Source organism: Dreissena polymorpha, chromosome 1 (assembly GCF_020536995.1).
Source record: "Dreissena polymorpha isolate Duluth1 chromosome 1, UMN_Dpol_1.0, whole genome shotgun sequence".
NCBI lineage: Eukaryota > Metazoa > Mollusca > Bivalvia > Myida > Dreissenidae > Dreissena > Dreissena polymorpha.
Genome location: NC_068355.1, coordinates 46961345 through 46986704, shown reverse-complemented (window position 1 = coordinate 46986704; position 25360 = coordinate 46961345). Strand labels below are relative to the sequence as shown.

At 35.5% G+C, this 25360-nt stretch overlaps 1 protein-coding gene across 1 annotated transcript in view; it reads right to left on the bottom strand.

Annotated features, from left to right (window-relative positions):
• LOC127871695 (reelin-like) overlaps positions 1-25294 on the bottom strand; it is a 26579-nt gene extending 1285 nt beyond the window's left edge. The window contains exons 1-25 of the mRNA XM_052414863.1: positions 24077-25294; positions 19992-20181; positions 19469-19697; positions 18983-19053; positions 18562-18667; positions 18175-18271; positions 17495-17546; positions 16747-16843; positions 15676-15845; positions 15002-15444; positions 14500-14648; positions 13278-13432; positions 12827-12942; positions 11862-12082; positions 10886-11014; positions 10316-10422; positions 9214-9277; positions 8430-8533; positions 7270-7399; positions 6647-6808; positions 5799-6038; positions 4215-4514; positions 3358-3495; positions 1711-1795; positions 1259-1438 (exon numbers count right to left, since the gene is read on the bottom strand). Coding sequence (XP_052270823.1) covers positions 1259-1438; positions 1711-1795; positions 3358-3495; positions 4215-4514; positions 5799-6038; positions 6647-6808; positions 7270-7399; positions 8430-8533; positions 9214-9277; positions 10316-10422; positions 10886-11014; positions 11862-12082; positions 12827-12942; positions 13278-13432; positions 14500-14648; positions 15002-15444; positions 15676-15845; positions 16747-16843; positions 17495-17546; positions 18175-18271; positions 18562-18667; positions 18983-19053; positions 19469-19697; positions 19992-20181; positions 24077-24145 — 3804 coding nt within the window. The 5' untranslated portion in view covers positions 24146-25294. The remainder of the gene's footprint in view (positions 1-1258; positions 1439-1710; positions 1796-3357; positions 3496-4214; positions 4515-5798; positions 6039-6646; positions 6809-7269; positions 7400-8429; positions 8534-9213; positions 9278-10315; positions 10423-10885; positions 11015-11861; positions 12083-12826; positions 12943-13277; positions 13433-14499; positions 14649-15001; positions 15445-15675; positions 15846-16746; positions 16844-17494; positions 17547-18174; positions 18272-18561; positions 18668-18982; positions 19054-19468; positions 19698-19991; positions 20182-24076) is intronic.
• Positions 25295-25360: the final 66 nt, after the last annotated feature.

The window sequence follows — 25360 nt, the reverse complement described above, 5'->3', positions numbered from 1 at the left end:
TTTGTAAAATTTATTGTTTACAACTTTTATGGTATAAGTGAGCACACATGAGTCAAGTTTATTTGCTTTCCATTAACTTGAGATTAAATCAGTGAAGTGTTATTGTTTTGAGGTAGAAGAAAACAGTTCAGCAGATTAAGTTGAAGAAAATAAATATGTACAATTTCATGTAAATAATATAATTTTGCCACAAAGTTACTAAAAACACCTGCATCTCTTTGCAAATGGAAAAGCAGCCATGCCCTTCACCCAGTTTAACCTTTACCACTTTTATAAGTATTTTGACGTGTTTGTAAGAAATTTATATTTAATTTAAGACCTTTCTTACTACATTCAAGTTTTAATGGCTTCATTTCCAAACCTTAGATACTGATGAGCAGCAAACAGCATAAACCTGAACAGGCTGCGATTTACTCGCAGGCTGTTCTGGTTTTATGCTGTTTGCACATAGCCATTTTCCCTTTGCTTCTTATGGGGGAAAGGGTTAAGGACACACAAATCAGGAACATGTCGTTCATTGTCTTGCAAATCTAAACTTGGTGATGAGATATTTTGAGTTTCAATTCAATCACTTTTTGAAATATAGAAGAAGTTTGTTTCACAACTAATAATCTGCCACATCAATGGCTAAGTTCAAGGGTACACACACTGTGAAACATGTGAGTTAGGGTGCATCTAACAAATGGAAATATCAGGATAGTTTTCTCCAACCCTTAATTTCTGCCAATGGCTTTGTTCAAGGGCACATAACTCAGATAAGTATGGATAACCAAACAAGTGTCTTGTACATTTACACTTCATGGTGTGAGACATATTTAAAGATGTAATTCAATAACTTGAAAAATGAAGAAGAATTTGCTTAACAAACTAATACCGTTGTATGCATACTAAGGCTTAGTTTAACGGTACCTAGCTAAGGAGCCTGTGGATCACTGGGCTTTAAAAAGATGTCTTTTATATCTACGCTTCACGGTGATGACAAATGTCAATTTTCAATTCTATAGCTGTAGAAATGTAGAAACTCCACAAACTTGTAACATGTTATGTGGACAGACGGACAAATCAAACAACAAACCAACCAAGCAACCAAGAAAGCAAACAACCAACCAACCAAAAGTGATACTACTATTTACCTCATCCCAAACCTTGTTTACAGGGACACAATAACTGTTTTTATTACTTGATTACATTCATGTTTAAAAGAAAATTAACATGAACCAATAAATGTGTTACCTCGGTTCCTATACATGGATCCAACCAGCTCATCCAAAAGTTCCATGTGATGCCCCCATTGGTCGAGTACGTGCACAATGACCCCGTTTGACCTCAGGTCACTACCGAAGCACTCCTTCCCATCACCACCTATGCGCAGGTAGAACTGGAGATAGTCAGCTCGGCGAGTATCCATATCCTTGCTTACCATTCTCGCCACACCATTCTATAACAAGAAAATAGCATTAAACAGACCCTGCTTGAACAGTGAAATCTCTTCTTTTAAATGCAATTAAGGTAAAGCAAACACAGACTATTTCCACACCCATTTCAACCGAATTTATGTGATCTTTAAGACTTATACAGGTCCACAAAATATCCAACCAATAATTCAGTGAATTTGGATATATAAAACAGAACAGCAACGCACTCACATCGAAAAAGTAGAGAGATTCATCTGAGTGGATATTTCCACATCCCTGGTTTGCTATGGACAACCTTTCCTCCACGGATATGCTCAAAATCATGTCTGGTTTCGTACCGGATACCAAAGTCTGCCTGCATCTTGTCTTTAGATGAGTTGCTGGGTGACAGTACCAACTCCCTCAAAACCTTCATCACAACTGCAATTTATATTGAAAATATATCGAGGATATTGTGTTGATTTTGTTATAAATCAAATTGTTTTTCTCAAAATACAGGTTACACTACTAAGAGTTCTCGACATGCTGTTTACAGTGTCATAGACTATTCCAAAAATACCTCGCAAGGCTAAAACACAGATCAATATTCGGCTAGTAGAATCTATTTGTGTTACAATAAAAAAGTGATTGTATACAGGCACAAGTAATGGGCCGCCATTTATTAGCATAATTTCATGGTCATGGTTTGATATTCATGCTAACATGCAAACACATTAACTTGTTCTTAATTACACCATTGAAATACACAAACAATGATAAATACTTAGATTTATGGTTAATTATCGTGTAAATGATAACTGGAAACTTAGTCTAGTTACATAACTGAATAATTAATGTTCTTGAATATTTACTTGCAGATAGGATCATGTCAATTGTTGTTTCAGTTATTTGCAATACAAAATTTTATACAAGATCACCGCATCACGGTTGCCACGCTCGGCTGCGGGTGCAGTTTTGAATAAATGAAAGCTTGACAGAATGTTTTTTTTTTTAGAGGTCACAGTAACCTTGACCTTGACCTAGTGACCCCAACATGGATGTGGTGTGTAGAACTCATCAAGGTGCATCTACATATAAAGTTTCAAAGTTGTAGGTTGAAGCACTTTGATTTTAGAGCCAATGTTCAAAACCTTAACAAACCTTGACACGGACGGCGGACACGACAAGCTGCCTATGACAATACTTCTGGTTTTCTCCGAAAACAGCCGAGCTAAAAATTGCGCCCCTTAATGGCTCGCATTAATGGTTTTCTTTTATACCTATAGTATTACATTCTTTGAATCATTTGCATGAACAGCATGAGAGTTCATGTCATTAATGAAGTTGTCGGTAAACATTCCATAATATTTAAGCAGAAATATTCAGATTGTAATTGTATGCACACCTTTCCTCTGCTAGCTGGTTTACCAGTGATAATTGCAAATACTTAAGCAAGTAACTGACAACTGCCCCTCTTAACCCTTTTACCATTTTGATATGTATTTTTACGCTTATGTTGTCCCTTAGAAAGTTTAATTTAATTAAAGACCTTTCTTACTTAATTCAAGTTTAAAGGCTTCATTTCCAACTCTTAGATACTATTGAGCAGCAAACAGAAAAAAAGTGAACAGACTGCGAGTTACTCACAGGCTGTTCAAATTTTATGCTGTATGCACATATCCATTTTCACCTTGTTTCTGAGTGGCGAAGGGTTAAATCAGATGTAATGAGAGGATGGCCTTAGAAAGGATTTCATGACCAATCAACACACAAGGCCAGGAATCAAACCCATAATCCTCAGATTTGTAGTACACGACTCTACCCAAAGACCTAACAAGCCTGACTATTTCTTTCAGTATGTTTCAGTATATTGCAATAGACTGCAATACAGTTTTGTCACTTTTTTAACTTATTCCATACAGTCTTTGCCATATCATTGCATCCCTATCCAGTGTGGCCTCACCTGCAGACACCCTCATTGCATTCCCCGTGCCCGTGGCACATGTTTGGACACTGCTGACCGATGTAGAGTCTGGCCACACCCCAGGTGTCCGTCCTAGCCCACGTGTCCTGACGCAGCCGAAACCGTGTAGACGGGCCCCTGCCATGAACCCAATTCAGTGATCATAGGATAGCATAACAGCATATGATAACTATTATATCTTTGATGAACACATTTTTTGTTCTATGACTAAATGTTGAAACTGTTTCATCTCCTGATAAATGCAAATGTATTCCTTTTTTTTCAACTAACCTTAAATCTAAGATACTACGTGTTCATTACTTTAAAATAGAAATCACATGGTTTGTAATTTGATACTTATGAACCATAAGTGTTTCATGAAAATGGGAAAAACCTTACAATAATGCTTTATTTTTATTTGCCATTAATAAAAATAATCATTCAATTTATAAATAAACAAATACAAACAATTTGGAAAGTCTTCAGTTTGAAAGAAACAAAGATGTATCCATACAAATATTCCCTTCCCTGGGATCTTATATTTTTTTATTGGACTATTCAAGCTTTACATGTATTTAGTTTATTTCAAAAGCATTGTTAGAGATTAACATAATTACCAAGTAATTGAAGAAAAACATTACAAAAACTTCATTATAATACCTATTTTGATCGATGCTTGATTTTTATTCTATAAATAACATTTTTAAATACATTTTCTCTTAGTAAAGAGTTTTAGTTTGCATGTTTTAATAAAATGTATACTTTCTTTTTTATATTTGACAATTCCTTTTTTATTTCTTATTTTGCAAAAGTAAAAAGGTCCCTTTAATGAAGAAAAACTTAAATCCATGCATTACCATGTAGTTGTGGGCAAGGGAACAGTGACTCTCGTCCATTCCCTGTACTGGGTCCAGTCATATATGGTTCCCTGGTGCACAAGGTCGCAGGGGGAGGGGGGCAGGCAGGGGTCAACCACGAGGCTCCAGTGGATGCCGTGGTCCGTTGAGTACTCCAGATAGAGGCGGTTGTCACGGAGACTAGAGTACGGGAGGCCACACCCCATCACAAGCTCAAACTGCATGATGTAGCCTGGACCGATGTGCATGGACTCCGTGGTGAGCAGGCGAACATTGTCTGTTGTTGGAGAACCAATGAAACTGAAAAAACCAAACACAAGGCAACTGTTACTATTATTATACTTATATTTGTATTTGAAATTAAAATGTTTTCGTACCCATCCATGCATTATATAAATTGAGCCTTGTTCTGAGAAAACTGGGCTTAATGCATGTGCGTAGTGTCATCCCAGATTAGCCTGTGCAGTCCACACAGGCTAATCAGGGACGACACTTTCCGCCTAAACTTGATTTTCGGTAAGGAGGGATTTCCTTGAAACTAAAAATACCATAAAAGCGGAAAGTGTCATCCCTGATTAGCCTGTGCAGACTGCACAGGCTAATCTGGGACAACACTTTACGTACATGCATTTAACCCAGTTTTCTCAGAACGTGACTCAATTGTTGTGACCCAAAAACTATTAACCTATGTCATAAGGAGACATAAGGAGGGCAATAAAATGCCTAAAAACAATGAACCATCACAAAATGTTGTCTGCCTGTTTAAAAAAAAAAGTAAACTTAATGTAAACAAAATAAAATGCTTAATCATTTTTTACAAAGTTAAGAATGTAACAAATAATAACATCACCATCATATGACTACCACAGATGTGGGGGAAATATCTCTGATTCAAGCTCAAAATATAAAATGTGAACATGGCAACAGTGTATTGACTTTTCATTGACAACACTAACACAAAATGGGAAGTATGCTATACCTGAACACATTGTATCATAATATAGAGGATATTTGTTGGATTCGGTGGAATATTGATTTTAATTCACGAGTGATCATAGAAAATAATATTTTCATGAGTGGCACAGCCACAAGTCAAAATATGTGTTTTCTATGACCACGAGTGAATTAAAATCGAAATTCCACCGAATCCTACAAATTTTCTTACAAATGATAACTTTTGTATTTTTGCCATTCCCGACAATCTAATACCCTTTTGTTACATGTATGTTTAATGGCGCCCCGTATGTCATTACATGTATGTTCAATGGAAGCTTATCTGTATGTTGTTATAATGCATAGTATTCGCCCTTGGTAAAATTTGGGGTCACAATGGGGAAACCAAACATATCTAAAAATAGTTGCAGTAAAGCAATGAAAATTATCGATAATCGATACTTTTCAGTGTTATTTTTCATTGTTCAGTGTTTTCAGTGTTATTTTTCATTGTTTGAAACAGTGAATTATGAGTTTAAATTAACTGATATTTTTCTATAAACCACCTGAAAGCATAAAATAAACACTGTTATTATCTTCAACCAAATATCAAATAAACAAATTCCTATCTATTCTTCACATACACAATACCTAATACTTTTCATCTTGCGACAGTAGGTATCCGAGAGGCGTCCATTAGTGATGGCCAGTTGTTCCCCGATGTCCACCATGTTATTCATGTGAACGTGGAGTGTGTTGAACAGGTGGTCATTGATGCTGATGTCGTCTAGCGCCCACACGTCCTGGTGATATCCAGAGTGCTCGGGCTGCCACCAGCGGAACTTGCAGCCCGTATTCCTTGCCTCGTTGGGCAGCAGAACTGAGTCAGACCTAGGGAATCAGTGTAATCTATTATAACAATAAGAAAGTTGATGAAATTTCTCCAATATAGAACTTTCTTCTAGTCATTAATATATTAATATCACTATATACAGTTAAAGTTTATCCCCTATCTATCAAGAACTTTCTCCAACTCAGTTTACACTAAGTATTTATTTATCAACAAAAGAATGTAACTAAAGATACAGATGAGCTCTTATTTATGAATATATTGCTTTCAATATATTTCAAACTCTCCCTTATTAATAACCACAATTTAAGCAAAAACAAAAATGTGACAAAAACCAACTGTTACCATGTATAAGAAGCATCAACTTTATGGACAGTTTGTCATATTTGAAATTAAACGTATTTATTTTAACTTGCAAGCCTTAGTTTTATTGAGAGTCTATTTAGTCTGTTTCTTAGGCAGAAAAAGCAGATTCTATGTTGCGTATTAAGAAAACATCTTGAGAACATTCCTTAAGAGAGAATCAAGTCTGGGACTTACTTATTGATAGAACTTCACCATTTCAACTATGCCATCATGAGTTTCAAAGGGAAATGTTAAGGAAAAAGGTGACAGGTAATACATGATAAAGTGTGGTTGTCTCACTCACATGGGAGACCTGTAGTCAACGGTGTTGAATGACTTCAGCAGTTGCCAGGTGACCCCGCCGTTACATGTGTAGTCCAGCAGGACCAGCTCCTTGGTCTTCTCTGCAGCGGGGCAGCCGGAGACTGGCGAGTTACTGCCCACCCGGATGTTGAACTGTATGTACCTAGCAAACAACAATGTGATCTATGTAACACAGAATACATTACCTCCCCCCACTAATCTTGACAATTCATGTCATCATATCGATATGTTATAGTAAGTCTAAGTTGAGAAAGGGGCACAACTTTTGTGATTTTAATGGGAAGAGTGTAATTGAACATGCAAAACTTAATAACATAAGAAAATATGTCTGCAAGTTTGAATGTCATATATGTCATGTGTTGAATAGTTTAGGAGAACCATTGCATTTAAGTATGTGTCTATGGACAGAAAGATGGACAGGCACACAGATGAATAGACATTGATGGTGGTTCCAGTACACCCCCTTTACTGCCTTATCACTGGTATAAGTCCGATATTAAAAGTCGTATCAAAAATAAGACACAAATAAAGAGTTGATTTTCCTCTGGCATTCTTGATAAACATGTAATTAAAATATTTAATGAGAGAGACAATGTAACTAACATGGTGTTAGTCGTGTTGAGTTCAGCGGTTAGAAACTCCCGTCTGCCATCCAGATTGAACACTGCTGCTTTCCCAGTGGACAACACATCACAGTCAAAACTAAGACTGGCTCCAAGAATGTGCTCTATACCTGCATTATGTACAAACCTTTCAAAATACGGTAGTGAGGATTTTCTCTGAAATTATTATTTTTTAACTTGTACCTTTCAGTTAAATATCATTGTTAAATTTGCCTATACTAAGATTTGAGAGTACAATTCCTTCACTATTCCATGATTTTTGTATGACACATCTCTGTTTTCTATGATATTGTTCATTAATATAAAATTCAAAATAGCACAGTTGAATTCTTTTATTTATTTTTTTAAATCTCTTAAAACACAACCATAGCAAAAATGTTTAAATCTGGATGTTTTTCTTGTTTATTAAATTTTAATCGTTTTGATCATATTTCAATGCCTTCAAAAATATTTTATGATTTCTTCAGAAATGTACACACCCTGTACATTACACTTACAGAAGAGTCATTTAAATACATGCAGTATTAATGGACAAGTTGAGAACTGTAAATATGCATGTTTTTAACAGGTCAACAAAAGCATAAGACGCTTTCATTTAAAGCATGTACGTTTTTTAAGATAATAAAAAAGCTTGATTAAGTATTTTAATGATAACAGTCTGAACTGTATTGCACTTTTCAAAGTCACTTATGCGCAGACAGGGGCACTATTTTGCTTTAAACCCGTCTTAGAATAGAGGTCTGTGTCCATCACATGACTGCAATTTATACAACATTCAGAACTATGTATTTTTTACCTTTGAGGCCCTTACACACCATAGGCTGCATTTTGTCAGGATCAGGAATGGATCCAAACACTCATACATAGAAACTTATTAACTTCAAGAAAGTGGGGACACATTGTAATAATAGCTAATAGCATTTAATTACCAGACAGCTATTTATTTTTTACTGAGAAATATTAAAAATGTGTGCTGTCTTGTGCTGTGGCGGGAAACCCCACCTGTCAGGTAAGGTCACAACCAACCAAGCTCAATGGGACAGGAGTTGGGATTTACTCAGGTCACCAAAGTATTAGTATTAAGTGTAGCAACCACAGCAATATTAGGACTGCCAGGTCTGTGTCTATTTATAGCAATACCTGTACTAATGGGCAGACCAGTGCCATCAAAGTTCTCCAGGAGGATTGTGGGATTGGGTGCAATTGTACTCTCACAGGTATCTCCGATATAGCCAAAATCACAACTGTTGGATCAAGAAAGAATGCATTTTAAATAAATCAAGGTTCAAAAATACACTAGTAAAAAAACATACAGTTCTATATGCCAATTTAAGATCATTTCTGAATATTTTGTAACAATATTCTGGGTTAGGTACATTACACTTCTGAAACTAATTATATATTTGCAGGCGTTCATCTCTAAAATGGTGCAACTTTATTTTTAGCTCATAGAAAACAAATATACTAAAGAAATTAATAAAATGGGGCGTCTTTCTGGCAAATGATTGATAATGATTTTTCTTCAGCAGTTTCCTAGTTACTATTACATACTGAACACTATCATTACGCATTTCCTAGTTACTATTACATACTAAACACTATCATTACGCGTTTCCTAGTAACTGTTACATAATGAACACTATCATCACGCGTTTCCTAGTTACTATTACATACTGAACACTATCATCACGCGTTTCCTAGTTACTATTACATACTGAACACTATCATCACGCGTTTCCTAGTTACTATTACATACTGAACACTATCATCACGCAATACTGGCATTTTTAAACTTGAATAAAACTCAAAATATTGAATGGAACCCCGTAGTCTCCATATGGAGCAAATCAGATTAATTTCATCAAAGAACACTTTAAGCCTGAATAATGTACAAAGTATTAAAGCTATGATGACTCTGTCATACCTGCATTTTCCGTCAAGACAGGCTCCGTGGCCATTACATCCTTCCTTGCAGGTCCCGATATAAACTGAAAACATAATTATACATACATGATATGAATTGTATAATAGTATAGCCTATTTAACCCTTTGCATGCTGGGAAAGTTTTTGTCTGCTAAAATGTCGTCTGCTGAATTCCTAAAATGAGCATTTTCTTCGAATTTTTTCAAAGAATACTATCAGAATAGCAAACAGTTTGGATCCTGATGAGACGCCACATTCTGTGGCGTCTCACCTGGATCCAAACTGTTTGCAAAAGCCTTCAAAATTTGGTTCCAGCACTGAAAGATTTAAAGTATACTATATTTACAAGCCACAATGTCAATGAGGATATTGTTTTGCGTTGTGACCAGCAGGTCCCGGGTTTGATCCCCAGGAAGCATTTTCAAGATCTTTCCAAAGTATCAAAGTCTGTCCAGAAAATGGACCTTTCTATATAAGCCTGGGTCTTATATTTAGCAGAGCTTGATTTAACAAGTTGAAACTAAATTTATTTATACAGCTATCAAATTAACACTGCTCGACTAGCAAAACCACCTTGCAGAATAAGAATGAAAGGATTATAATCGAGAACAATATAGAGAAATTAAAAATACATCCGAAAAACATTTTCAGGTTAAAAAAGATCTTTATGAAATAATATAACTAAAACAAGGGTTTTGGCCAGATTGATAGGAAGACTAGCAAATAAATGCATATTAATTAAAATTTGATTTGCAATATGTATCTTCCATTGAACAAAGATGTATTCAAACATGATACGAATCATGTTATCTAAAGACAAAGGAAACAAATAATATTGTAAAAGTTTACGATTGCTGGTAAAAATGCAAACAGTAGACTATTTCAAACGATCATTGGAGCAAAGTAAAAGATAATACCACTATCTTTTGAACATCCTGTAACTTAGAATCACAATTACTGTTGCCTTTTCAATGTCTATTAACCAATAAACAATTCTTTGTAGTTCTGATGCATAGCTATGAAGTTGCATGGGCATAACTCAACTGTACAGTATGTTTAAATGGCTAACAACTATAGAAAAAATGTTTCTGCATTAACGCACCATTATCAAGAGCCCAGTTCGGATCATCACTGGATGTCTTCTCCCAACGGAATCTAACAACGGGAACCATTGCAGCATACGGCAAGGGAGTTGTGAATCGTCGCCACCTACATGTGTAAAAAAATGTCAGTGTACAGCATTTCAAGATTCGCAACCTAGAACATACAATACTTATGTATATCCGGAGAACATTTTGATTAAAGCAAACACCAAAAAACTTTCAACAAATAGAAGCACAAGCGTAGGTGGTTATGGTGTAGTGGATATTGTGCCCTTGAAACTGGGAGGCAACTGGTTTGATCCCCTCTCTGGCAGTTTTCTTAAAATCTTAACAAAGACAGCAAGTTATGGTCCTTCCAAGGAAACAGACTCAAAATGGTACATGGCTTTCCATGCAATCAAGGCAAACATATATGTTCAAAGTAAACATATATGAACATCAAGTGAACACTTCACACCTATATTGATGTGAATAGGTAAAACATATTCTTAATCATATTTAATCTTGATAGTTAAGATTGGGTTAGTTCATCTAAAATAAAGAAATCCTTTTTGTTATACCGTACTGACCTCTTGTATGTGTCAGCGTGGAAGTGTGTGTCCAGGGGCCGGTACTCTGCGTCACACTGCGCAGGCAGGCAGGGCTCATGTAGGCGATGCCAGGTGGACCCGTAGTTGGTCGAGTACTTCAACTCCACACTGCAAAAACCATCATGAGACTGGAGTTTTGTGGAAAGTGTTGTTCCTGAATAGCCTGTGTAAACAGCACAGGCATATCTGGGACGATACTTTAAGCACAAGCATTTTGACTGGTAGTTGGTCGAGTACTTCAACTCCAAACTGCAAACACCACCATGAGACTTGATTTGTGTTTAAATGGAAAGCGTTGTCTCTGATTAGCGTGTGTAAACAGCACAGGCTTATCTGGAACGATACTTTAAGCACAACCATTTTGACTGGTAGTTGGTCGAGTACTTCAACTCCAAACTGCAAACACCACCATGAGACTTGATTTGTGTTTAAATGGAAAGCGTTGTCTCTGATTAGCGTGTGTAAACAGCACAGGCTTATCTGGAACGATACTTTAAGCACAACCATTTTGACCAGCAGTTGGTCAAGAAATTTCAACAGTGTTTCAGTCACATCGTAAGTTAACACACTGACATTTTTCCTGAATAAGTTCACATACTAATGCCTCTCACTGACAACTTCCCTACCTAAATCAGAGGTAAGGAGCTGATCACATATGACATGCAACTAAACATAATTCTATAAACTTATTTTACTGGAGAGCTTTTTAGCTCCAGACAATCAATATGAAATGAGCATAACAGATAGCATTTCATTTGTATGTGAATCTTTTCTAAAATTGTAGAACAATTTAAATTTTATTTACAGTCTGATTTGAAAACCATCAGGATTTTGGTTTCATTATTAATGGGCATTATGTACACAAGAATGTTACAGACAAGTAAAATCCTCTGAGCTAAAAATTTCTTACACATCTATACAAATATTTTTATTATATACTAAAAACCTGTCTTACTCATTGTTATCTGCAAAGTTTCCACAATTCAAATTCAGACTGAACTGGGCCATTTTATTTTTTGATGTGTTTGCAGACTGGGGTAGGTAGGGTAAGATCTCGACATTGTCAAGCGCCCAGACATTTTGACCTTGACCTCCACTGAACTTCTGCACCCAGCAGATACGGGCGCTGGAGTGACGCTCTATGGGTTTGAGGGGCACAGACACAAGCTTGGGCTCCTGAAATCAGTTTTCATGTAGTTTCATAATACAGGCCCCATGACTTAAAATATTGTTTAGAGGATATTTGTTTTGTTTCAGTAGATTATCAATTCCCTTTGATAATGGTTGAATTAAACATTGATAAATTGCTTAATTCCAATAAAATTTTCTCTTTATTAAGTGCTTTTTCTACCATTTATTTACATGTTAAAAGAATTAAACTGGTGTTTTTTTATACGAAATGTTAACATTATAACGGAAAAAAAGACGTCATTTCACAGTAAAACAGATAATATTATATGGAAGTGAAGTTATTTTTTAATGTCTCAAATAGTGAATAACGTATAGTTCTCTATAAAGCAAAGAAGCATTAAAAAGAAATATAAATATAAAAATCTAATATTATTAAACAATTAAAATAAATTATAAACTATAATTAACATTTCAATTGGTGACTCTTTAAGTTGAGAATAAAATTCATAACCTGTTAGAAATTAAATAAGCATCTATTCAAAACTAGTAACATTATGTGAAAAGTCCAAAGTATTGAATATTTATTACACAAAACAAACAAAAATAGTACACGGATTACATAATTTTGGACCTCTCACATTGGCTGTCAACTGTGGGAAACATATTCAATCTAAAATTCAGCCTTGTTTTGATTCTTACATAAGAAAACTTTGAAGGTTTTATGATGTGTGAACAGGACTTGTCCATTACAGTTTTAAAAATCATGCACATGGTATGATCACAGTTTACCTTGTATGAGTTGACATCAAGTTTCTCTATGATGTAGATTGTATGCTCATTTGTATCCTCCATGTAAATTATGACCTCTGCCTTCTCAATGTCATCACTATGGCAACCCCCAGAACCTTGTATACAACAAGGATTACATGTAATTCGTGACATAGAACAACAAAAAAAGGCGAACATATTTAACTTCTTTTAGGAATATATCCTAAAAAACACAAAACAGCCTGCATTTGTTAAACATTGTATTTAATATAAAATAAAATAGAATTGTTCAATATTTAAATTCATGATTTTTCCCAATCATTTCGCATTTAAAATTAACTGCATAAATAATTAGTAAGAATGCTGTTTCAAACAGACACCATTTCCATATGACACATGCATTTAACAAAATGAATTTGCAATAATGTTAAAAACATATCAGCAACTATCAACATAAAATCAGCACACATACCAAGGCCGAAATGAAACCTCAGATTGCCCGCTTTTCGAGGGTCAATGTCAGGGGTGCAAATTCTGCGGCTCTTTCCTGGTCCATCAAACACCACTGAGCTTCCAGAGTGAATGATCCCACAAGTGAGGTCCACATTACCACCAGACACTTGCCAACTACAGTGTATGCAACAGGCAGTCAGCAGTTGTCAAATATGGAGACAATAAGTAAAGAGTGAAAACAATCAACACTGGACAAACATTCAGCTCTGAATAAAAATGTAGAAAATAAGCTGTTCAAAACAGGTCTTTCGGTACTGGACAAAAAAATGGAGAAAATAAACATATGACAAAAATTGAAACAATGGAGACAATCAGCACTGAACAAAAATGGAGACCTTAGCTTTTAACAAACATGGAAATTTCAACATTGGAAAATGAAGAGACAATATAAATTGGGCATAAATGTAGGCAAATCAGGATTTGACAAAAATGAAGCCATTCAGTAGTTGAAAAAAGTTTCTAATCAGCATTTGCTTCAAAAGTACCTACAGTGCTCACCTAAGACTCCAAGGTACTTTACTTATCTGAACAGGTACTGACATCATTTTCAAACTTGGTCAAGACGGGGATAGCATTAGAAACCAAAAAAGTTTCATGATAATTGGGCTAAGCATGACTTAAGCATGACCCCCTCCCCACCCAACTCCCAACACCATGGATTTCAATGGACAAGAACCATTTTCAAACTTGGCTACGCAATCATCAGAACAAATGGTCTGAGCAAGTTTCATGATGATTTTGCAACATAATGTGACTTCAATAATTTTTTTCTATAATTTAATCTAGTAAACTAGATTTTTTCACAAATTGTGACCCAGTTTCAAACGTGGCTGAGATAAGATCTGGCCAAATGATCTAACCAATATTCATAAAGATTAGGTAATATAAGTTGCCTCTAGTGTTCCCAATGTAAATGTTGACGACAGACAATGGACAAAAAGTGATCACAAAAGCTCACAATGAGCAACTTGTGCTCCACTGAGCTAAAAATCAACCAGGTAATATAAGCTTGGAGTATGTTCAATCGCTTCACATACTTAACAAGTTTATACAGTCTTCATGCGATGTTCAGCTATTCAAACTTTAAAATAACTACATGTTTACAAAATGAAAGTTTGTCGCATAATCTATGTAAACACAGAGGTTTGTGACAAGTAAACATTAAAGGTATATTCCCATACCCAGGTAGTGCCTTGTCTTCAAACTGTTCTGCCAGTATGATATCCTTCTGGTAGTCTGGTACAGAAAGGTCAAGGTCACGACTCCCCACTCCAGTGACTGGGGACTTGTGATTGAAAACCATGGCTGTGTCGTCCGAATGGCAGTGTTGCTAAAAAGGTAGTAATCAAAAGTTTAATTGCTGATGGTGTAGTGGAAAATTGGATAGTGCATTCAGGAAATCTTGCATTCATTACGTTCCCTTGGATCATTCCAATTATACGGCACATTAGTACTGTTTTTTCCCCAGGAATAGGACAAATATCCCAACAAATTTAGCCAAAATAAACAGGTAAACTCCTAGATCAGAATAAGTCTAATCACTGGAAAAATGTGTGTAAATGGCTTGTTAAGGCAGTTGCTTTGTATATAACATTGAATATTAAGGATGTAATGCCAAACTTACAACCTAAAGTATTCACAAAATGTAACAGTGATTTACAAATAATAAAATCTCCAAATGACCTTGAAATGGGCCCCCGGAAAAGACAGCCAGTCACTGGGGTTGATTGGGTTGAATGTATCCTGCAGAGAGGTAGGCACATGGGCGGTGTTAACGATGATCACATGGTCTATTGCCCAGCAACCTTGGAATGTGCCTGGGACTGCTCCGACCACTGTGTCAAAGTCCACTTGTTTTCCCGCAGTTTTTGAGCTCTGGGCGTCTGCCAGTGGATTGTCCTGAGCTGGAACTTCGTGCACGGTATACTCAGGAAAGGTTATGTTTTGCTCATCATAGTCTACAATCTCCGTAGTGTATTCATATTGCTTGTAATCAGTGGTGGTCTTTGGAGTGCTTTTGGTCTTCCTGGTGGATGGTTGTGTTGGAGGGTATTTGAAGGATGTCGTTGGGACTGTTTTAACTTTTCCAGATAATGAGAACTTGGTTTGAGAGGTAGTAGCAATGTCTGGAAAAAAAATAGAAACAAAGTGCTTTAATTCAATTTTAACCAAGAATGTAAACTAAACCATACTTTACTTTACAGAACATTATAAAATTATTGAACAATACAGTGCGTATTGTGATAGAAGCTGATCTTTTTTTTCAATATATCATTAGAACATTTCTGTGCCTTATGCAATTCAAAATGTGTAATTTTCATATATACAGCTTTCAACCGCTATGCCAATTAATATACCTTTGAGCACTGCATTTCTTGAGTGTGTTGTAGCCTCAGTGGTATATCTGATTGTAGCCTTTTGGGGTAGGGTGGGTTCTTGTGACCATGCAAAGCAGACGCCATCTCCTCTAGCCTTCTCTGGCAGGTGAATAAGTACAGACTTTGGAATACTACCATTTGTTGGTGGTCTGCAAACATAACAGGTCTTGTATTTGGACACAAGATAATTTTTCCACAGTGGTATCAGCCATTTTTTCCCTGTATAAAAACAATAACTTGTTTGGTTTTAAACATAGACTATTAAAATATTGACATATGTGAATGTTTGTTGTATATTTTAGTCATTCCATGGGTTCAATACTTAAGATTTACGCTTAGATCAAACATAACAATTTTCAATAATGGGTCAAGCGGATCTAGTGTTAAATCTGTATAGAGGAAGTTTATATTTAACTGTTTCCAAGAACTATTTCTAACTTGGTGGAAAAAATGTCTACAAAAGACACAGGCACTATTTATCAACAAACCATTGATATCAACAGCATCTTTTGATATATAGCCAATAGACACAGGCACTATTTATCAACAAACCATTGATATCAACAGCATCTTTTGATATATAGCCAATAGACACAGGCACTATTTATCAACAAACCATTGATATCAACAGCATCTTTTGATATATAGCCAATAGACACAGGCACTATTTATCAACAAACCATTGATATCAACAGCATCTTTTGATATATAGCCAATAGCTTTTTGTATCAGGTTAGTAACGTTAAAGATAACGTCATGTAATACAGTATAGCTAACTTTGCTCCTGTTATTATATTGATTCTGGATAAATAATCTTACTCGGTGAGATAAACTCACTACATGGCTTTATACTTTGCCCCTGCACAGTGTGATAAACTCACTACATGGCTTTATACTTTGCCCCTGCACAGTGTGATACAGTGTTTATATTGAGCTAGGCTCTCGCCCAATATACATTTACCGACCCTGTAAATCACAAACCAAATCAAAGAGCTGGTTATTAATAGCAAATAGTCTTGACAATTTCTTCAAGTATTCAATGGAGCATACGGGAGTGAGTCAAGGATGAACCAGTCTTGGCAGCCATTAAGACCAAACAACACCATGATATCGGCATCTTTGTCACTGCCTCGACATGAACCAGTACCTGAAAAAAACAATTGAAGTTTTAAAGAATAAAATAAATACTTGAAGATGTCCATTTATGGAATGTAATACTAAGTAATTTTAGACTACAAAGATATAACAGTATATAAAGACAATTATAAACAAGCTTTTTTAACGAAATGAATGAAAAAAGAATCTGAGTAGATAAAATAACAAGAGCACCGCATAACAGGTGCCACGCTCGGCTGCGGGTGCAGTTTTGAGTAAATAAAAGCTTGTAAGATTTTTTTTTTTTTTAGAGGTCACAGTGACCTTAACCTTTGACCTAGTGAACCAAAAATGGGTGTGGCATGTAGAACTCATCAAGGTGTAGGTACATATAAAGTTTCAAAGTTGTAGGTTGAAGCACTTTGATTTTAGAGCCAATGGTCAAAACTTTGACAAAATGTTAAGGTTTTAGCACGACGCGGAAGACAACGGACACGACACGACGAGCTGGCTATGACAATACATCGGGTTTTCTCCAAAAATAGCAGAGCTTAAAAAACATATTCTCATCTATTGAAACCTCTTAAATAATTAACAATAAAAATATGGGATCTTATCTTGCAAGAAAGATACATTAATGAACAGAAATATGTTTTTTTATTGAGTTGTAAATACAAGCAAGTTACAGAATGCAATATTTTACCAAGGAAGAACTGTAGAACTGCTGCAGTTGTTGTATTTAACGCAGCGGTGACCTGGCAGATAAAAATAGTGCAACATAATATTTATATGCATTATGTCTTGAAATAAGGTCAGGTTAAATAACAGCCTAAGTATTCAGCTTTTTTTAAATAGGCATATATAGTGAACTTAGTGGAGGATCACTAGGCAATATTATTCAAGAAGTATAAAACATCTGACCTCTATTGTTTAAGAGCATAATATTTTGAAACTTATTTTCTGTATAAGATTACTTAAATCGCGTTACTCTAGGTCAGTTTTGACCCCAGAAGCATGATTTTGAAAAAATCTTAGTCGAGGACCATGTTATAAACCAAATATCAAAACCTGCAGTGTCAGAGAAGAAGTTATTTGCTATGCAAGTCTACATAAATCATGTGACCCCTGGAACAAGGCAAGTTTTGACCCATGGATTATGTTTGAACAAAATAAATAGAGGACAATGAAGATGTTACACACCAAATAATAAACCCTGACCGTTGCAGTTTAGGATATTTTATAAGTTTCCATATTCAAAAATATATTTAACGAGAAATTAAACGAGAACTATCCCTTACATGTATAATGGGCTCTGAGTTATAATAGTACTAGATTCTGACCAGGTACTCACAGCAATTAAACCTGATAAAACAAAATACCAACCAGTCGACGGTTCCCGGTGTTCTCACAGAAAACTGCTGCATCACCGTAGAACAGGGAACCACAGCCTGTGCCTATGTCTACACCTTCATGAGAACTCCTGAAGAAGAAGCGCTCTTGTTGGTATTTTCATATACACCAGTATATATTCTTGGTTTTAACACGCACAAATTACAATCACATTTCTGTTCTCATAAAAAGCTGCTATATATTGTACATATTCAAGACACTCTGTTCCTTTTTATTACAAAACTCTACTCCAGTAAGCAGAAAGATAGGGCACTACAATAACAATAGTATTATTTGAATAATTTATTGACCTGAAACAGTGTTGTTCTTATAGTGAATGTAAATAAAAGACCAATAAAATTATCGGAAATGCAGCTTTACCAGTGATCTTGTCCAAATGATTTGAAGGAATCAAAGTCGTCACGGAATATCATCGAGTCCGAATGCAGCTCTGCCAGGACTGGACGCAGTGGGCTGAGAGTTGGAGCTAAAAATAATAAATTGATGGTTAAATGGTTTCAGATTTGGTATTTTGCAATAAAAAAAGAGATAAATTAGGTAAAAATGTACCAAAAAGCCAGACCTACGTAACCTATTTCATAATTATTAATGGCTTTTGTCTACCATGTTGAATCTTCCAAAGGACTTGTGAACCTCTATCAAATAGAGCTAGAGGCTTATGCTCATATATGCATTTAAGACCTGGGGGCTTCTGAGCAAGGGACTGATACGGCTAAGGGGGGACTGATACAGCTGAGGGGATGGCAGGTGTGGGAAGGGGGGAGGGGGACTTTAATCATACCTCCTTCCTCACAAAGATGCAGAACTGTCGTGTCCTTGAACAACATCTGCTGACCCAGCATTGCTGTTGCCCTGGTTACATTAACAGAAAGCATTGTAAAAAACATTCAAACAAACAAACAAACATACCAAGTCCCAATTGGCAATCCTTAACTGAACAAGTAAATGCAGAGTCTAGGCTGAGAGAAATGCTTTGTGCAAGATAATTGTGGAGGAATAATTTTCTGCCTTTCTGCATAATAAATAAGATGTCATTGATGAAAACAATAATATAAAACTTTTATATAAACATTTTGTATGCAAACTGCTGCAACCTTTTTTTTCATTTCAAGGTACACTTTAAGTCGCAACATAAGCATTCAAAGGACCGGTTTCATAGACACATTTAAGATCGCTACTTGATTTCCTTATGAGGTGGTAAATCATCAAACATCCAGTATACATGTTGAAGTTAAAATGCTTCAATTTTGATACTTGTCCCACTCACAGGAAGTTGACACAACCGGACCCAGCGGGCGGGGCAATCCACATGAAGGTGGTCTCCCGCACAGGACTCTGGGACATGTGGGAGTGGACTATGGAGCACATCAGGTTCTGACTGACTGGCTGACCTCCCTGCATCCCCAGGGCCTGCATTCTCTGTAGGGCGGGGCTAGATATCGTGTAGAGTCCAGTCAGGAAGAAGCCGTCAAAGTTGAGGCTGGACGTTATTGTTACTGAAAAAGACATAATATAGTATTAGCTGATGTCTCCATTTCATTAGCGGTTCATATAAAATAGAACTCAACATATCAGCATTAATAATACATGGCATGTTAAAACAAGCACATGTCTAAAATCAAATGTTTTCTGTTGTACTTTGTATACTTAAAAGAAATATATTGTCATTTCATTTCCTCATCCTTACAATCTTACAAAATGTCCTACAATCATAATTAACCAGACTTTAAGCAAAAGTAAATATAACAAGGCAATTTAATTATCATCGTAATATTCAGCAGTGTTATTACCTTTATAGTACTGTCCTGGAACATAGTTATCAGGGTTGCCATGGATACTGACACTGAGCTTCACCTCCCCTGTGCTGGCCCCCACCTCCTGACCATTGCCATGGTAATTACACAGCAGGAAAAATGGAGAAACAGGTGCTTGACCTTGAACTTGAGTGGTCAAGGTCAGAAGACTGAACAACGTTAGGACCTAAAAGTTACATTAATTCTTTTTTCATCAGTTGATATGCAGAAAAGAATCTCAGACATTCAACTAAATATAACACTGATATTAAACAGACATTAAGAGCTGTAATATACCTGCAATTAAAGATACCAGTTCCTAAAATGACTAGTTCAGTTTTCATACACAAATAATGACACTGGCATAAACATGCAATTTAAATTGTGTATTGTTTAAGAAACAATGTCAGATATATTGTTTATTAATATTTAATAAACAACAGTTTGGACTTCTGATGCATAGGCAGTCTTAAAGCAACTCTTAAAAAAAAAAATTATGATCATTTATTTATTGGCTTATGCAATTATATATTAAAAAGTTATTTGAATTGAAACTAAGTTTTTAATCTGACAACTATTGTTCAGCTTCCTTTTAACTGCACCATATTAACAATAAGCACTTCTTTTTCTTACTTGTTTTCTTAATTGATAGTTTAACAAGTTTATTTTGTTTTGTGTATGTTTCCTTTCCTTTGTTTTTCTTTTCTTAATTGATAGTTTAACACGGATATTTTAATCTGTGTATATGAGTATTATGTAAGAATACAGTAATAAAGGGTTTTTTCAATATAAGCTAGTAGTTTCCAAAGAAGACGATACAAAAATATTTTCAGTCACAAGTAAAACTGTCATTTTTCAATGGCCATGAATTATTAAAAACACCATAAATGACTAAAATCAAAAGTTTTTGTATATTGAATATATTTTGGAAGAAAGAATGTAACTAATTTGAAATAACTGGCATATCCTATGTTTATAATGCCTACACAAACAGATGTTATAGATGGTTCCTTAATGGTCACATATTGTTATTTCGGTAATGTTTCCAACAAACTATGCTGCTAATTTTTACTAAAAGAATAATGGGAAGTACCTCCCTATATTGCATAGTGATTTTAAGTTGGCCTTTGATGTTTCACTTAAGATTTTAAAGAGTTTCTCTTTCCCTGTGAATCTGGTCAACCCCAGAGCAAGGCCTTTGTTGACCACTGGGTCACTATTGCAACACAAGAAACCGTCGGAGACGGGTGATGCTCCCCAAAGTTTTTTTTTGTCACAATATTGCACTATATATTCAGATAAAAGGAAACAACTAGTAGTTGGAGGGACAAGAATTGCACTATATGTACAGTTAATGGAAAATTTCAAAGGGCCATAACTCTGTGAAAAATCATCCGACCAGAACCAGCTGATAATATGCACATCTCCTCTTGGTAGTGAAGCTTCCCATAAAGTTTTATTGAATTCTGGCCATTAATTGCTGAGAAATAGCCCGGACAAAAATTGTGCACGGACGGACAGACACACGCACGGACAGACGAAACGGCGACTATATGCTCCCCCCCCCAATTTTTTGGGGGGGAGCATAACAAGAGGGCCATGATGGCCCTGTATTGCTCCACTGTTTTTTCTTTGCGAAAAAAACGTGCAATGCGCATGGGTTGAAATGTACTCAAGCATGTGACTTTCTCTTTCTATCCCTCGTCCCACTGGGCGTTTAAAGTTGGAAGGGTGAGCATTTTTATATATGAAAAAAGTTACTACCGTGTTAACTAAACAGACTTAAAAGCCCGGGAATTGTTGCGTAGGTATATTTATCTCTCCAAAAGATATTGTCGTTCTTTCTATTTCACATATTTTTTGATGCTGAAGAACAAATCTACGCATTAGATTTGAAACAGATTCACAAGACCCATAGGAATCAAAATGCCTTAACCCTTTACCAAACGACACATTTTGGACTTTCCCAATTTGAAAGAGGTTGCAGACGTCAATTAAATTAAAATGGAATATGAAGGAAATGATCAGGGAGGGTAGAAATAATTGTGATAAAAGGAGAAATTGCTAATCAACCCACACATCCCTAAGACCAACAGGCCTGAGAATATAATGATAATCTAATGATTATTTCTTTATATTTATAAATGTATGTATAATTTTAACAAATTTGAAAGAGGTTCACCACAAGAACATTCCTGATAAATTTCATCAGAATTGGACCAGTAGTTTAGGAGAAGAAGATGTTTAAAGAAAAAGTTACAGCACGGACGCACACACGACGGACACAGGACCATGACATAAGCCCCGCTGGCCTTTGGCCAGTGGAGCTAAAAATGTGTGGACGACCTCCACAGCATGCAAACCAATTGAATGCGAAAGCCATGAGCAATGCTGTTTAAGACAAGCAGATTTTCAAATGGTTTCTCTATAGCACAAGTCCATGTAAACCAGATGACCTCAGGGGTGGGGCCAGTTTTGACCCCAGGAGCATAAAATGAACAAACTTTGTAGTGTACCTCTAAATGATGGTACATACCAAATATGACAGCTTTGGGCTTTGTGTTTCAGTTAAGGAATTCCCTATATAAGTCTTTGTAACATTGGTGACCAGGGGCATAATTTGACCAAACTTTGTAGAAAGCCATAATGATATGCTAAACATCTGGGCCTTGCGTTTTCAGGGGTGACCATTTTTGTGATTTTCTTTTCTTTACGGTAACCTAATGTGACCTAATTAATAAACTGCTCGTAACAATAAGACTAATTTTCATTGCAGACCATCCAAGGAACATTTCTGTGAAGTTTCATTGAATTTTTCCTAGGGGTTATGGAAATGTTGTTTGAGGAAATTTGTTATTTTTTGTGTGCAAATTTGTATTTTTTTCCATAGAATATTACATACATATGTAGATAATACGGTACATTCATACAAAGCTTTTCATATAGTATTTGAAGAAAAAGTTGACAGACACAAGCACAGTCTATGAACGGGGAACAGACATCACAGTATCCCAATAGCACACCATGAGAACATTTGTCTCCAGTGAGCTACCAAACAGTTATTAATCTAAGAAAGTCTGTAAATTGTAAGCTTGGGTGTCTTTATAGAGGCTTTTTTTTCTAAAGCTTTTAGTATTGATCATTTGTGCTTGTGCTTTAGATTTGCAGTTTGTTTCTTTTACTCTCTCTTTATATATATACAATTTTAGGAAAATCTGTGAACAAGCCCAATGAAAATGAGGACCATGTTTGAGATGTAATGGAGTTAGATACCACTGTAAAAATTGCAGTGCTTGCATAGCGTTTCAGTACTCTTTAAACTTGAAGTTATATCCGCAAATCACTAGGAAAAAGCTTTGACCATGTGTCTGGTGTCACAAGCAGAATATGAACTTTATGTGAAGTTTGAAATATATATGAGCCTCCCTCTGTGAAAAGGGGTTTAATGCATGTTGCTAACTTGTTGCCCCAGATTAGCCTGTGCAGACTGCACAGGCTTATCAGGGACAACACTTGCCACTTTTATGATGTTTTTAGTTTGAAGAAAGTCTCTTCTTAGCAAAAATCTAGTTTAGGCAGTAAGTGTCGTCCCTGATTAGACTGTGCGGACTTGACAGACTAATCTGGGACGACATTTTACACACACTCATTAAACCCCTTTGCACAGAGCAGGGCTCATATGTACTCATAAAATTGGTCTCAGCAATTTGTAAAATCTTTTGTAGAACGTTTAAGTTAGTTTATATTCAATTGCCCTATACTAAAGAAGAGTTATAACAGACCATATAGCTTATTCATTCAGAAGTATTTTTGACAGACAGCCAGTTAAAAGACAGTTATTATTAACTGATTTCAATAATGTGAAAAAAATGTTGGAGGCATGTCACATTGATGCAGAAGTATTGCACAAAATAATTCTTTCTGCAGCTTGCAATTGAGCAAAATATTTTTCCAGAATTTCGCATTTTATTATTATCATCATTTACAAATATCCACGTCTTATATTTACAAAACATATTTAAACAGATACTTCTGGTCTAAAGAATTCTAATTTGAACTTAGTACAATAAATTATAACTCACCTTCCAAATAGCCATTGAGAATGTCCCCAACTTAATTAAATGCACGTAAGTAAATTGTTTCATACACATTACATATAATAAAGATAGTTATAAAATTTTAATAAATACGCATAAATTAACACACATTATTGTTTAATTGAAAGTCACATAAGAAAGAACTATGACATTGCAAGACATCATATATTCCAGTCTCTATTGGAACCAGACTGAGAAAAAATATATATGTTGAAGCATGTGATGTCAACATGACGTAAATTTGTGGGATTATATCAGGCTAGGTCACTCTGTGGTTTCAGCACTTGAAATATCCTTATCTTGAAACTTTCCAGATTAGCTAACTCTTGTCGAAAACGAAACACAAGTAAATTCGAGCAAACATGTGTTTTTGTGAATTCTGGTATTTATTATTTATAATAAGTGTGGTATTAATTTTGGTACTCTTACAGATTAACATACTTTTGATTGTGTTAATGCTTGCTCATTAACACCGGATGCAATCTAAAAAACAAATATGGTTGAACATTACTGTCACTGTTATTATTACACGAGTTTAATTTATCAGATATTGCATGAGCACGAATTTATTACAGTTAACATTATTTAAGTTTGCAGGAATGTACCTTTCAATTGAAATAAGTCAAAGGTTACATTTTCTCGCTTGAATTTATAAGTTTTTATCAAGCTCTGCAATGTTAAATGGATAATAGTCATACACATTTTTGTCTTTATATTTAAGAGATAAGGAAAAAATCAGCATTTATAATAATAGTTTCCAAATCCTAATTACCCAACCAACAAATGGAATCGTGATCATCCAATTAACCCCACGTGGTGGCATTACCAATATATTATTTTCTGATATCCATGTTCAGGAAACGGATTGACCACAATCGTGCTGACATATGGCATATTTTTCAGTGCTTTCGATTGCACTTTGAGTCTTGAGTGACAACTGCTGTGGCACTTGTGAACTCACCGTTTATTGCGCACTATCAAGTATGGATCACCAATGAGTATCCAATTACTAAACAGGTTAAGTGTAATGCACAACTTATTATAAAGTTCTGTGGTTTGTGTGGTCTACCTATGGTTAAATACCATCTGTTCCACATTTTCACTATCACTTGAAAGTGAGGCAAGGATTCTTTCGTTAGTGACAAGAATTGGTGTCTTAAACTAGATTCTGTTAACAATAACTTCTAGAAAGATTTCTGTCTGTTTAAGTTTCAGCTTATTTTTTTGTAATTAATAATCCACAATTTGTATGTGTTAATTATTGTTAAG